Source organism: Caretta caretta, chromosome 6 (genome assembly GCF_965140235.1).
Source record: "Caretta caretta isolate rCarCar2 chromosome 6, rCarCar1.hap1, whole genome shotgun sequence".
NCBI classification, from domain to species: Eukaryota; Metazoa; Chordata; order Testudines; family Cheloniidae; genus Caretta; species Caretta caretta.
Window position 1 is genome coordinate 67,689,342 of NC_134211.1, and position 15,784 is coordinate 67,705,125.

Consider the following 15,784-nt stretch of genomic DNA (forward strand, 5'->3'; position numbering starts at 1 on the left):
CCTTTTGCCAATGCAATTTACTCTTGCAAAATTTCCATCTTCCACTGAATTGTGCATGCAAACCTGGGTACTTCCAATTCTAGGTGAAAAGCACATCACTAGACACAAAATTAGAATTGTACCTGAAATCTATTTCATGTGCGCAAAAATGCCGGTGAATGTTGCACCAATCCAAGGGGAAATGGCGACTTAGCACAGAGGTTCTTAAACGGTGGTCCGTGGACCACTCCACCAGTGGTCCACGAGCTCCATTCAGGTTGTCCACGGATAGTTCCCTTTAAGGTGCGCACCTGGGCAGGCGCACATGAGAGAATGAAGGGCCACCCACCTAATTAGTGGAGCCATGCACGCATGGCTCCACTAATTAGGTGCCTGGACTCTGGAGAAGATGCACATGTAAGGTGAGGTGGTGGCCTTGGGAGGAATAGGGTGTAGGTGGCAGTGGGGTGAGAAAAGCAGGTAGGGGGACATTTGGGATCTGCAGGGCTGTGGCGGCCAGAGAAAGAGGTGACTTTCCCCAGCTCCAGGGCTGCAGCTGCCAGGGAGAAAACCCCCTCCTTCCCAGACGCAGCTCAGGGGCGGCCACGGCAGGAGAGAGAAAGAGAGACCCCCACTCCTTCCCAGTCCCAGCTCGGGAGCTGCCGCGGCAGGGAAGAGAGGACACATCCATTGCATTAGAAAGGTAAGACTACTGATATTAAAATATGAGTGGTGTGCTTTTGTTTGTAGAACAAAAAAAAAAAAACACATTAATTTTTATTAAGGTTTTTTTATATAGCACTTATATCCAAAGCACTTTACAAAAGTTAGCTAATGGTACAAACAACATTTGGAAAGATCATTAAGTGGTCCGCCGAGACCCTCAGCAATTTTCAAGTGGTCTGTGGAAAAAAAAGTTTGAGAACCACCAACTTAGCTCATTCAAAACTTACTCCAAAATATCAAAGGATACATTCTCAAGGTGTTTTTCATAACTTTTAAAATAATCTTTGTTTGTGTTGTTATAACCCTCACTGAACTTTAAAATTAAGATCTTCAAATCCACTCCAGGTTAGTGGTGATTTCTTGTCCTTAATGTTATCTCTGTAGTCTAAATGTCATTAACCGTTTGATAATTGTACAGCAACTTTATGAAATACGTTGGTGGTCTCAGTTCAGGTCTTAAAGGACAAGTGTCCATATCACAAAACTACAATCACATTTGTCACAGGTTTTGATGGTCTTAGCAGAGAGGTCAATGACAGACTAGACCATGATGACTTAAAGGGACACTGTCAACTTGAGTTTTTCAAAACTGTCCAATTTTTGAAGACTTAAATTCTAGCAGAACATTCTTTAAATAGTGATTGTTATGAAATATTTTTCTAAAAACAAAAGTTGAGCGTTTTTCTGCACCCTTGCTGGTAATTAAGTTTTCTTTTGCTAGTCAGTTAGTGCTATACTCATGGACTGTACAGGGAAAACAGTGGAACAGTCAAAAGCACAATTTAAACAAACTTTAAAAAAGGAAAGTGCTTTTTGTTTTTTTGCTAAATTCTGTAAGTTACAGTAATCTTGGGTGCTACTTGTAACAAACAGTAGATACAAAAAAGTCATACAGATATTAGATTAAGTTGACAACTGTCCCCTTTATTACACCCCCAAGATGTGGTCTTTCAAAGTGAGGATTGACAGTGAACTGATGGGGCAGCGGGGGAAGCTTGCACTGCTGCTGACCAAGTCAGTTTGGTGAGAGGCAGAGCTTCAGCCCTATGCTCTTTAGGAGTTCTGCAAGACCAAAGCTCTTCTGTACTCAAATGGAGCCAGAAGTTAACCCCTCAGGAAGTACTTGCAGACAACAGAATTATCACTTTTCATTGTTTCGGTCTTCTTAACCACTTCAGGGAGAAGGGTAGAAAACTCCTCTCCTTGAAGTCCACTTGGTACCGCAACTCATACAACTAATTTATCTGAGAAGCACATTGTTTCTACAGTGATTGGTGCTACAGAAAACTCTAAAATGGCCAGGTTACATAGATATGAAAACTATACCATGTACTATTAAGGACATTTTAAATGCTTGTTGAAAATTGAATGCACTACACCTGCCATTCAGTAGAATGGAAGTTTTATGAAAGACTTGCTGAAAAATATGGATATTCCACCAGCAGGGATAAAAGCGTTAACATGGGAATATTTTCACTGTTTAAAAAAGATGTCACTGTCCCTATCAAAGTGTGTGCGAGGGAAGATTAATAAAATATACCCACCTTCATTTCATTCTGAAGAACCAATTCTGTCAGATTTCCATCTCTGTCATCACTCCAAGAAGGGCTAGAATTCCTCTGTACAAACAAATATTACAGAAATCAGTCTGTTTTCTTACTCACAACTCAGGCAGGCAAGTTCTGTCAAACACTCTGATTTCAGAGAAGTGAAGCAACAGAAGTAAAGATAATGTAGGCAGACATTTGATTTTACCCTCCAAATTTACTCAGGAAATACTTTCTAGTTACTTACTCCTTGTATGATACTGTGAAAGAATAGTTAAATACTGCTTTTGCACTACCCTGTCTCTGTGTGGGGAAGCTCAGAGTTAGTGTAGTCTTGGCCTCTACCTGCAAGAGGAGTAGTGACACAAATGTGCTAAAGCTCACAACTGGTCCAAATGAAGCAGCAAACATGCAGGAAAACAACAAAGAATGCTAGCTGTATTTTATGTTTCAGAGTCGGTTCCCATCGTCTCTCAGGGAGCGCAGACTACGTTCTAACCCGGGGCAGGCAAACTTTTTGGCCTGAGGGCCACATCGGGTTTCCAAAATGGTATGGAGGGACGGTTAGGGGAGGCTGAGTCTCCCCAAACAGCCAGGCTTGGCCTGGCCCCCGTCCCCTATCTGACCACCCCTCTACTTGCTCCCTGACAGCCCCCCCAGGGCTCCTGCCCATCTACCTGTTCCCTGTCCCCCGACTGTCCCCGGACTCCCCACCCCATCCAACCCTTCCTCTCATTCCTGACTGCCCCCCTGGGACCCCTGCCCCATCCAACCATCCCTTCTCCCTGTCCCGTGACTGCCCCCGGAACCCCTGTCCCTGAGTGCCCCCTCTCCTTCCTGACTGCCCCCCACAATCAACCCCACTGTTCCCCGCCCTCTGACCGCCCCAACCCCTATCCACACCCCTGCTCCCTGACCACCACCCTGAACTCCCCTGCCCTCTAAGCCAACCCGCCCTGCTCCCCGCCCCCTTACTGCACTGCCTGGAGCAGTGGCGGCTGGTGACGCTACAGCCGCGCAGCCCGGAGCACCAGGACAGGCAGCCAATAGAGCCGGCCACGCCACCTGCGCAGCACAGAGCACTGGGTCAGGCCACAGCTCTGCAACTGCACTGCTGCCCAGACCATAGCGCTGGTGGCGCAGTGAGCTGAGGCTGCGGGAGAGGGGGAACAGCAGGTAAAGGGCTGGGAGGTAGCCCCCAGACCAGGAACTCAGGGGACGGGCAGGAGGGTTCCGCGGGCCGGATGTGGCCCGTGGGCCGTAGTTTGCCCCCCTCTGTTCTAACCCTAAACTACCTATTAGTCACTTTCTTAGAAAAGGACTATGACAAGTGTGGTGGTGCTCTTTATTAATTATTAGTATTCTATCTGGTTTTGTTACTAGCCTGGTGCTCCTGTACTGTATAATGGAATGTATATTTCACTGTAGCGGTCTGCTTGGCTAGCCAGATCAGACTATCCATCCTAGAGATCGAGAGGAGGCCCTTTCTAATAATTGCTTAACAGCTTATGCTTAAGGGTCATTAAGAAACAATACCAGAGAGTGTAGCCAATCTGGCAGAGGTGCAGCTGCTGCAAAACCACGATAAAGACACTAAAAGAATTAATAGAGTCATTCCCTCCCAGTCCCATTCAACAAATGTAAAGAAAGTTGCAATACATAAAATTATGGTTATATAGCTTCCCAAAGCATTACTGAGGGTTCAGTTAAGATAAGAATTCATACATACCAGTTCAAAGCTCATCAGCATAGTTTTTAATCTATCTATTTCCTCTCGGAGTTCTCTAATCAGTTTTACATTTGCATCCTGAAACATTAAGAGATGATTATCAATTATATTTAAAAATAATAATCTAGTAAAAGAAGACAACGACTTCCCTTACAGATGGTTATTCCAAAACAACTCTGTTAAGAAAGGACGTTAAAATAAAATTCAGATTTTCTATTGGGAGGGTGTGAATTTTAAATAAAAGCTGCCATTCCTTATGTTGTACCCCAATTATTGTAGAGCTCTTAGGATACCTCTGTCTCCCTGCTGTCAGAGCCTCTCTCTTCCATGGTGAAAGGTGCAAGCAGCTGGCAAGGCTCTGGCAGGGGAGAGGTAGCAGGGAAAGGCTCTGGCACCTCACTGCTACCAGAACTTTCCCTGATACCAAAGCCTTTCCTCCCCACAGAGAGTCTGCTGGAGCCTTTCCCTGCTGCCTTCCCACTGCTGGAGCCTTTCACTGTGGCGTGTAGCTAGACACGTGTTTGCTTGTTCTCTACACACTCCTGTAAGTGTAGATGTAGCCTAAGTGACTTGCCCAAGGTCACACAGGAAGCCTATGATGGAGCAGGGAATTGAACCCAGGTCTCCCAAGGCTTAGAACTTGTCTGCACGCCGCAGTGCAGCTGAACCGTTGTAGCGGTTAGCGAAGACACTATCTATGTTGATGGGAGAGCATCTCTCAGCGGCGTAGGCACTCCACCAACCCGAGAGGCAGTAGCTATGTCAATGGGAGAAGCCCTCCCATTGACATAGCACTGACTAGAACAGGAGTTAGATTGGATTAACTGTGTCGCTCAGGGGTGTCGATTTTCCATACCCCTGGGAAACGTAGTTATACCAACATAAGTTTGTACTGTAGACCAGGGCTTAGGCTAGTGCCCTAACCAATGAGCCATCCTCTCTCTCCAATAACACTGTACAAGGGAACAAAAAGGACATTTATTCTAGAATCTACTGTACTTCTGTAGACTCCCTCAGGAACCATAAAATACAGAAGGCTTTTCATCAAAGGACTCAGTCTCCAAGAAGGAGAACACACATGTAGGAAGGAGATAACTACGGGCCCAATTCAACGCTCATTGAAGTTCAAGGACTCATACAAACAGTCACACAAGTAATGCCGTTTGAATGTAATGGGACTACTCCCATGTATAGGTACTGCTTATGAGTCCTCATAGAACTGATCCTGCAGCCCTCACTCCTGCACAGATTTCAAGGGTAATTTTGCCTGAATCCGGATTATAGAACCAAGGCAATGTAGTATTACGATTGGGGCTCTTAGCAACACCTATAATTAATGTTGCCTGACACTTCCCATTATAAGACCTTGTTTTCCATTCTTAAAACTTTGCCAAATTTTAACCATTTGGGCTCAAATTTTCCATGCCTCATCTTTCTGCTTCAGAATTAAAAAAAAAATAAAAAATATTTCAGCCAAAATGGTTCAACCATTTCCAAGAATAAGGCTAGAAAAAAAAATACATTTTGCCCATGTTAAAAAAATAAAATAAAGAGCTTTCCTTTGAAAAGATCTAGTGCCCCCTATGTTTTGGGCTTGAAATCTGGCAAGGGGTTGGCTTTATGTCAGGAATGTGCCATTTGCCATCCTTGACAAATTCGGCCCAAATTGGGTCAAGTTATAAGCCTTTGAAAAATTGCGGTTCACACATGTTCAGAAGAGACTTCTTTGATTTTAGCAGCTAAAACCTCTGAAGATTCTGTCCCCACTGAACAGAGCTCTTTTGTGTGACATGCACCATCCCCACAGAGCAACTTAGAATGTACCAGCCCAGGGCTACAGGGGCAAAACGGAACTTTCCCTGAAATTACTGCTCCAGGGTAGGGTGGGGTCAGTCACTGGAACTGAGAGCAGGGAGTCTGTCTCTCCTGCTCTCAATGACCCCTCATGCTACCACCCATGCAGAGTGGAGGAGGAAGCTGTCTGACTTGAATGCAGAGGGGACAAAAGCTGGATGGAGTGCAGGGGGAAGGTTAGGAGCAAATCAGGCCAAGGAGTCTGGTTAGACTAGGACTGGAGGTGGGTGGGCAGAGAAATTGTGGCAACTGGAATTGGTGGGCAAGGAAACTGGGAGCCAAGAGGGAGGGGAGACTGGAAATGGTTGGGCAAGGAGACTAGGACTGGGAGCCAGTGACGGAAATGTGTGGGATGCAGACCCAGTGGACTGGGAGTTAGAGGACATCAAGATCAGAAAAGGAGATTGGGGGAAGCTGGGACTGGCTGACCAAGGAGGCAGGAACTAAGAAATTGGGGTCAGGAGAGGAACAGAGGGGATAAATCCAACCAAGACCCGGGATGCCAGGGAAGAATTAGAATTGGCAGAGCAATTCTATTGGCAGAGCAGTTGGGATAAGGAGCCAGGAAAAGGTGAGACTGAGGCAAGGAGCCAGGGAGGTGGTATGGGAAGACAGGCTGGATGAGGAGCCTGGTGAGGTTGACTTGGGAGGAAAGCAGGAGAGAGACTGGACAAGGAACTCGGAAAGGGGGTACTAGAACTATCTGAGTAAGGAAACTGGGACTGAGATGAGAATCCTGGGGAGTGGAGACTGGCTAAATGAGGAGAATGGGACTAGGACAAGGAGCCAGGGGTTGCAGGATTGCAACTGAGACAGGTTGGAGGGGACAGGGTATAAAGGGTCACATTTGGAGGAATGGGCAGAAGAATCTGTGCCTACTAGAGCACACTCTGAAACAGAACTAAAGCCTCCTGAATCTCATCATCTATCTGCTGTCAGATAATACCAGTGAAACCCACTGTCAAAGTGTGTCCCCCAGTCCCCTTTAGTACTGGTCCACATAAAGGACCATAAAGGTCCACTAATACTATCAGTTACTCAGTTCAGCTTGCAGAGGTCTGTGTGGTGAATCTAAAGGTTCCAACGCTGCTGATGACAAACCTGAGGGTCAATATGATGCCACACGATGAAATTTGTTTTTTCATTTTTCTTTTGTATAAGTCTAGGAAATTACACACACAAAGCTATGTTAAAAGGACATTAATAAGGTTGTAAAATCAAGAACTCAAAACTGAGAAAATGCCAGACCTTTGCAACCTTAATTCAGCCACCTAGTGTGTATGCATTATGATCAAGTCTTTAATGACATGAACACATGCTTTTTTCCTTGCACAAGAACCCATTCTCATTCAGTGACCAAGATAGATGGTGTTCATTTAATGAACTGCTATCCAGTATTTTTGCTTTATCATCACTGCTCAACGTATGGACCCAGGCCTTAATTCTTGCACACTATTCAAAACCCTGCTTTGAAGACAGAATTATTAATTTCCTCCTGAGCTTTTCTATGGTGTTCATCACTACAGGATCTGAGTGCTTCACAAACATTAACTGAATTATCTTCACAACACCCAGTGAGGTGAAGGGATGCTATGATCTCCATTTTACATATGGGGAGATGAGGCCCAGAGAGATTAAGGTCAAAAGGTTCCACCAACCAGAGATGCTTAGGACTTGATTTTCTCAGTACTTAGCATTATATAGCAACTTACATATTTAAAGCACAGCTCTCATTCACTTTTCGTTGCAGCTGTAAGTATTCAGCACTTCTGTAAATCAGACCCCAGGTCTCAAGTCAGTCACCCAGAAAATGAGGAACACACAGTTAGAGACCACCTGGGAAAAGTTTGGTTTAAGTGATTTATCCAGCATCTCACAGGAACTCCATGGCAGAGATAGGGATGGAATCCAGTTCTCCAGGGCAACATTTATCTTAACTATGAGACCATCCTCTCTCTTCCTCCAACTCTCTACCTTATTCACTATGCACCTTCAAATTACAGACAACAGCAACCTTTAATATACAACCCTGAGTCATCTCCAAAGCAGGTACAGCCTGTGCACTGAATAAAGCTGAAGTCCTGTGGAAAATATAGCATGCGATCATGTAATTCAATGATGTATTATAAATGTGCTCTGCTTTGAAACAGGAGTAGATCATAGTGCACTGGGGAACTTTCAGTGCATGACAGCAAGGTACACATGGACATTGTGCATGGTAGACTAGCATGGGGTAGATTTACTCCTCAGCTTGTGGCAAACCAAGTGTTCCTATAGACAAGCCCATAGTAAACATATTTGAAATGAAAATTCACAAACAAGAGGGATGAAAGCTGAACGGATACAAAACAGGAATGTCTCACGAGTCAGAGGTACAAAATTATATAAACTGCACTCAATCAATTACAAACAATTCTTTTTTGACATATGATCCAGAGATGAGTCTATCTGACGCTGACATTGGTCAAAGCCCATTGCTGTAAGGTTATATTTGTGTCTTTCAATTACTTAAATGTGCTCAGACTGTGTTTGGTAGATATGCTAAATAAATTTAAAACATATATAAAAATTAAATAAAATCAGAAGTTGGTGTCTCACCTCATTCACCTGGGGCTTGTTAATAATGTTTTTGGCATTTGAGGCATATCTCAAAGTACTCATGGTCTCATTGTAGCTGGAGCTAGCAGGAGAGATGGCTTTAAATGAAGAACAAAACAGATTTATAGAGATTACTGTTTTTATAAAAATCGTAAATTTATTAATAACTTAAAATGTCTTTAGGGATTTATCTCAAGTCCATAGAGAATGACTTATCAAAATCCCTTAATTTATAAACACATCCTATACTAGTGCTGATCAAAGCCCCAGTCTTAGAAAGACACATGTTCAATCTTAAATTTAGTTCCACTGACTCCCTTCAATGAGATTATCCCCTGTGCATGAAATTAAGCATAGGTGAAAAATCTTTGCAGGACAAGGCCCAAATGACGCAATGGACCTCACACCACAGTAGTGGTTTATTTTTCAGTATACCACACCACATATGAAGTGAACAGAAAGCTGAACTCACTGGCGATCATGATGGTCTTGGAGTTGCCCCCTAGACTGTCCTTCAGAAGCCAGGTGAGGATGGAATCACGGTACGGGATGTAAGCCTGACGCCTAGGCCTGGTGACGCTGCCCGGAGGGTGACTGCTCACATGGCTGTCCCCTTCACTAGTTATGCTGTTTATGCTCTGGCAGCTGCTGAACAGCTGAGAGTTTTGTGCTGTAGGTAATACAATAAACATTTTCTGAGAGGGATTATCTTCAGTGGGCTCAGATAGCAATTTCTTGTCTTCTGCATTTAGTGTGTCTTTATTACTCTCAATTGTGCATCTTAATTGGCTGAGATGATAAAAATGTCATTAGTATTGTATTTTACAGTGTCCTGCTGGCTGTCCTCTGATATTAAAGTATTTAAACCATTATCAGTTGTTTATCTGAAAACGCTTTTTTAGAAATCAGTTTAAATATCACTACATTTTTTCTAATGATGGCTATTTTCATTCTATAATGTCAAACTAGTACATGAAGGGGCCACCGAACTGTTCTCCTCAGCTCAGTATTCTAAATCCAACACACTTTTCAAATACAGCACACAACAAGGGGTCTCGTGGCTTTGTGCATAACTATCTTTCAAAATAAAAAAATATTCATTTTATTACACATACCTAAGGTGGAGATGACAATTCCCAGAGTAACCAATGACTTGTTAATGTTGGCACCTTCCGTAATTCGATCTTTGCAATAACTGGGATCAGCTCTTTCACTAAGACACATATCGGGGGACAAAATACAAACTGTGTGACTATACTTAATATTTAACACATGCCAGGGCAGGCCTGAATGAGAACATGTTCTTCTCAGGTACAAGAATGGAAGAATTCAAACCTCAGAAGTCAACAGTATATGCTTTGGGCATTTTACATAAAATACGTTCCTCTTATGCTACTTTTTAAAGGGCAGCAATTCAAGGTGACACTCTCACCACATCCACATGTGCCCTTTTTAAATCCAGAGCTCAGTTGAGACAGAGACACAACAATGGCGCTGCAAGTGGCTAGTGGAGGAGGAACATAGAACATACTTTCTTGTTCCCTCAGTGCATCATGCAACCCTGTTTAGCACTGAGTCACTGAGGGTAGCGACCTCGCTGGGGACCAGTTCTTTTTCCGAGTGTCCCTATGAGGGGAAGTGGTGGCTCGCTTCCTGGAAATTTTGGAAGACTGAGCACTCCCTTAGCAGAGGTTTTGCTTGGGGAACCATCTGCTGGTGTTGATTTTGGTCCTTGAGGAGTAGGCTGAAGGGACTTTTCTATTAAAATCATCTTGAGGCAGAGATCTCTGTCACGCCGTGCCCTGGCTTTGAGGTTACTACAATGGGCACATTTTTGAGGGATATGAGTCTCCCCCAAACAACAGACACATGATGAATGGCTGTCAGAGACTGGCACTTCCTCACAGCAAGAGTCACAGCGTTTGAAGCCGGGAGAGCCAGACATTGCGGTTGATAAAAGTTTCCCAATGGGGAACAGGAGGTGGGGGGTGGGAGTGGCGATAACAAATAATTTTGGGGTTGGGAGGAAGAAACGGTATCTAAGAAAACAAGACTTACGAAACTACAACTAATCTAATTATTTCTATAGAGAAAAAAACGAAGAGGCAGCACGGCCACTGAGCTCCGTTTGCAGCCGAGGACGGTTGAGGCCATGCGTATGCTACGTGAGGTGCCAACGGCACTGCGAGACGACTACTGCGCACGCACGCCCTGACCGAGCACGGCTACCAAAAACCTCCGATTTGCGGTGCAGGGACGCACCGACATCTGACGTGGAGCACCCACAGCGGGGGACACATCTTGAAGAACGCTTGTTACTGCACAAGGTGAGTAACTTCCTCTTTTGCTCCCTTCTGTGCAGTGTGATAGTGGGGAGAATACTGGTCTTTGTTCACAGTTATTGCATATGATTTTGTGAGTCCATTGCTTGTAATGGATATTGGTCCAATGAAACCCTATTACCAAAACAAAACAATACATGACAGAGTGACAACTTCAGCTCAATATCCTCCTTGGTTTCATATACAGAAGTCATACTTAGCTCTATTAAAATATTAACTGCTGTGTTCCATACAACTGATAATGATGATTTTAAAAATGGAAATTACGTTTTACAAAACTACATTAAAATAATGCTTTTTCCCTTCAGTTCATTATTACCTGCCTGCAAGGTCCACCAGGTTGATCCTGCTTGCAATTTCAGAGGGGAGATTGTTCTCCAGTATAGCCTGAAGGGAAAAATAAATCAAAATTTTTCAATTCAAACATATGAAAATACAAGAGGCTACGTGTTCTATTGAAGAGTTGTATTTCTGGCACTTCTACTTATTATGTGACCTTAGGCCATATAGTACAGTCAAAACATCAACCCAGTAGTTCTCTTAACTTACATGCAAAGCCCACTCTTATGATCATTTTCTCTTGAGCAAACTTCACTACCTCGTGACTGTATGAAAAGATTTTCTTCTAGACCTGACAAAATCACTATTACTATATTCCAAGGTTCTTTTGTGAAACTACTGAAAAATATCTTGAATGTTCTAAAATTAGAGGATGTTAGAAGAGCGAGATGGAAAATATCTATTAGATCACTGAGACCATCTTCCTGACCGTGTAGGATACAGTCCCCCAGAAAAAGGATGTATTGTATCAGATACAGCACACTAGGCACCAAGATGCTTAGGAGATGAATACGGAAATCCCAGAAAGTCAAAAAATTCAGGAGGAGGCATTAAAATGCTACTCTTTATATTAACATCCTAATCAGTAAGTAGTAGCTATAGAGTACAAAAGGTAGTGAAACTGCAAACACATTGCCACGTGAATTTTGACAACATTGTTGGGGTGGTATTGTAATATAAAGATCAGTTTTCAATTAAAATTTTTTTCCTTTCACAAGGAGCCTTTGGCTTCACTCCTAACCATAAGCAGGCACAAGGAAACAAGGTAACTTCAACAAATACAAAGCCTTCAAGTTGGTGTAGGAAGTGTAACAAAATTTGCAGTATGATCCAAAGGAAATAAGTAGCATAATTTCTACCGAGGTTACTGTAAAGTAGAACAAACTCTGCACAGTATGCTAAACAATGTTCTTTGGGAGGAGAAAAAAAGGAGATTGGAATTTTTAGCTAACCTGAGTGTATTGAATGGTGAAGATGGCATGGGATCTGCTGCTGGCATCATGAACATGCGTAGCTGCTGTGATTCTACATAAAAAGTGCACACAAAAAAATTCAGTTGGGACAGTTCATGTTTCTGAAGTACAAATACAAGATTCATCTGATTAACGAAGGCTAAGACTAAAGAACTGTAGCTTTAAATACAGTGGCCAGATTCTTAGATCTGGCCAAACTGTGCCCAGTACAACACCTGAGAAGGTGGAGGGCAAAGGTGAATTAAATCCACCTTTGCATTTTGATCCAGGGGGCAGTCAAGAGACATACATTAGAACAGCTTTCAGGTACATATTTATGGTGTTAAATAAGACCTGAATACAGCTTGAAAGTATAAAGCAAGGTTACTCACCTGTACAGTAACTGGGGTTCTTCAAGAGGTGTGATCCCTATGTGTATTCCAGTGTGAGGTGTGCATGTACTCCAGGTGCTTGGGACTGGAAGATTCTTGCTAGCAGTATCCATTGGTCCACACCTGCACCCTGCTCCTCCTCCTGGGCACAAGGGAAGGTGCAGACCAATCGCCTCTCCAGTTACCTTTCTACTACAAATAGCCCTAATATAAGGCTCCGCAGCACAGGAGAAGGAGGCCAGATAGTGGAATACAAATAGGGACCACACATATCAAAGAGCTCCAGTTACCACACAAGGTAAATAATCTCACTCTCTTCTTTAAGCAATGGTCCCTATGCATATTTCACTGTGGGTGATTCACGAGCAATATTTGTTGAGAAGGAGGGTGTAAGGAACTGTGCTGGATCAATGATAGGAAGACTGCTCTGCCAAAGAATGCATCAGCTGTAGACGCTTGAACCAGGGTATAAAGTCTTGCAAAAGTGTGAACAGAGCCCTATGTTGCTGCCTTACAGATTTCCAGGAGAGACAATCTTGAAGTGAGACTACTGCCGCAGTCTGAGGTCTAGTTGAGTGGGCCCTGACACTTTGTGGGGGAGGGGTCCCTGTTAACTCATAACAAAGCAACATACACGCTGAAATCCATTTGGAAAAGTCTCTGAGAAGAGATCTCTTCCCCTCTCATACATTCCACAAAGAATTCAAATAGTCTAGGTGATTTCCTAAAGGATTCTGTCCTTTGCAGGTGGAATGCCTGGGCATGACAGACATCCAGAGAGTGACATTTCCTAATCTCAGCGGTGGCACAAATTTCAGGAAGAACACAGGTAAATTAAGTGAGTCGTCTGTGATGAAATTCCAAGATTACTCTGGGGGGTGAATTTTGGGTATAATCTCAGGGACACTTTGTATCTATTGAAGATAGTGTAAGGAGGCTCAGCCAAAAGGGCCTCCGGTTCACCTACTCTTCTTGCTGAAATGATGGCAACTAGAAAGGCAACCTTCATAGATAAGTGGGCTAAGGCAAATAATGCTAAGTGATCAAATAGAGCCTTCATTATAATATTACATTACTTAATTAATTATATATGATATATTATTTTTGTAGCTTTTTTTAGCTGTTTTATTAATAAAAGGAGATGTTTTTTTGAGTATGTTGGGGTTTTTTATTAATTTATATTTAATATTTATAATTTAATTTTTTATCATGTTAAAAACTTTGTAAAAGCATTGCGACACTCAAAGGGTTAACAAAGAAAGTTAAGACTGACAAGATGGGGGAGGTAAAAATCTTTTATTGGACCAAATTTGTTGGAGAGAGAGAGAGAGAGAGAGAGAGAGAGAGACAAGTTTTTGAACCACTCAGAGCTCTTCTTCAGACCTTCAAAAGTCAGACATTCAGACTGTCAAAAGCTTGTCTCTATCATCCATTAAAAGATATTATTACCTCATTCACCTTGTCTCTCTAATGTCCTTGGGCCAACATGGCTACAACTACACTGCCTAAAGTTAAGACTGCCAGGATATGATGGCTGCTGCCCAAAGAGTAGTTGTGTTAGCTTTGCAATTTTGAGTTGAAGGTTTAGATGGATTTTTAGTGGATTTTTTTTAAAAGCTAATTTATTTTATCCATACATTTTCTTATTGTTTTTAATTTTGTGGGTTTTTTAGGTTATGTTGTAAATTGTTTATTATGAGAGACTAAATAAATATTTTAAACTTGCTTGGCTTAGCTTTGCTTTCTGAGCTTTTGAATTTTTTTAATTGGTTTTATACTTTTGAAGGGTTTTTTTAAATTACAAGTTTTGAGCAACTGACATATTTAAGTTGCTCACATTTTAAAACTGCAATATTTATTTCTATATTAAAGCTTGAATAAGTGTTTTGTTTTTTGGTGTTTTTTTTAAACAGGTGAGAATTTTTTGGGCCTGGGCTTTCATAATTGCTATATTTTAGCAATATTATGTTTTACTGCTGATTATTTTATAAATTACATTTCAAATATTTAAGACTTTAGTAAGCTTATTGTTACATTAATTTTGTTTGACAAGCAATTTTAGTTGTTTTATTTTTTAAATTTAGCACTATATTTTCTTTTTTGCATTCAGGTTAATTTTTTATGAGTACACTTAGAAGCAGCTAGGCTCTACTTTTTTTTTGTAATTTTGATTAGATTATTGATATTTGGATAATTCTGATTATTAAGGGTTTACTAGGCATGACTACACCAAGTGATACTGCTATAACTGGGTTTTATTATTAAATTAAGCATTTAATATTTAAATGTTTTTAATACTTCATTATTTAGGGTGTTTTGAGCTTTGCCGTGTTAATTAGTACAACAGTTTTTTTTAACTGCACATTTCTATAATTACTTTAATTTTTATTGTTTTAGAAGACACTTAAAATGTTATTAGCTACTAAATACTGGGATTGTAATTTTCTTTATTTTATTTTTTATAGTAACACATTTTTAGCTTATTTTTTTGATGGCTTTAAGCTTATGTTTTGTTTTTGCCTTTATTTTTTAAACTTAGTACACTTTACGTGCACAGCTGTTCCCACTAAATACAGTCCTTGACGGATGGCTGCTTTTCACTTTGGATTTATACAAATAGGTAATATAGATTATTGGGCGGGGCAGGGGTGTGTGTGTGTGTGTGTGTGTTTATTTAACCTGTCAGGATTTTTTATTTATTTATTTTGTTTGGGTTTTTTATAACTACTTTTTATGCTTTTTGCATTTATATCTCAAGGTGGCACATTTCACTAGTAAAGTTTTAGATACTAGAAATAATCCTTGTGAAACTGCTGCCTAGATTTAGGCTTTCTTTGCATTAGGGTAAAAAAACGCAACCAGATACTACTTTTTTCCACGGAGGCCAATGGTTCCTATTTTAAAAAAATTTTAGTTGCATTTAACAGACTTTTGATGTGCATTTATTTATGGCATTTAACAGACCTTTGCTGTGCTCTGTCAAGTGTTTTTTCTTTTTCTTTCTTTCTTTCTCTTTCTTTATTATTCTCCAAAGTTCCTTCTTTACCCTGGTCCCAAGCCTCACCCTAATACTTCTCTGAGTATTCCAACGGGTCCACCTTCAGATTTAACCCACTTCTCAAATGTGACATGAGCTTTTTCAATATTAAAACCTTTAAACTCTTTCAGAGCCATTTCCCTTAATGCTAGGTTGCGACCCTCATACTAAGGGGTGTATACATTGCTTGCTTTAGATGGGTGGCTCTGAATCATGGCACCACTATGTTGGGGTGGCTTCTGAGACCTTACCCACTCAGTACCTATGAGAGCAAGAACTCATTTGGAC

At 41.6% G+C, this 15,784-nt stretch overlaps 1 protein-coding gene across 2 annotated transcripts in view; it reads right to left on the reverse strand.

Annotated features, from left to right (window-relative positions):
• Positions 1 to 15,784, reverse strand: part of STARD9 (StAR related lipid transfer domain containing 9) — a 188,806-nt gene that overhangs the window by 72,724 nt on the left and 100,298 nt on the right. For both annotated transcript variants that reach the window (XM_048854798.2, XM_075129679.1), the window contains exons 9-15: positions 12,068 to 12,140; positions 11,095 to 11,162; positions 9,549 to 9,646; positions 8,906 to 9,103; positions 8,434 to 8,531; positions 3,982 to 4,059; positions 2,250 to 2,324 (exon numbers count right to left, since the gene is read on the reverse strand). In XM_048854798.2, the coding sequence (XP_048710755.2) occupies positions 2,250 to 2,324; positions 3,982 to 4,059; positions 8,434 to 8,531; positions 8,906 to 9,103; positions 9,549 to 9,646; positions 11,095 to 11,162; positions 12,068 to 12,140 (688 nt within the window). The remainder of the gene's footprint in view (positions 1 to 2,249; positions 2,325 to 3,981; positions 4,060 to 8,433; positions 8,532 to 8,905; positions 9,104 to 9,548; positions 9,647 to 11,094; positions 11,163 to 12,067; positions 12,141 to 15,784) is intronic.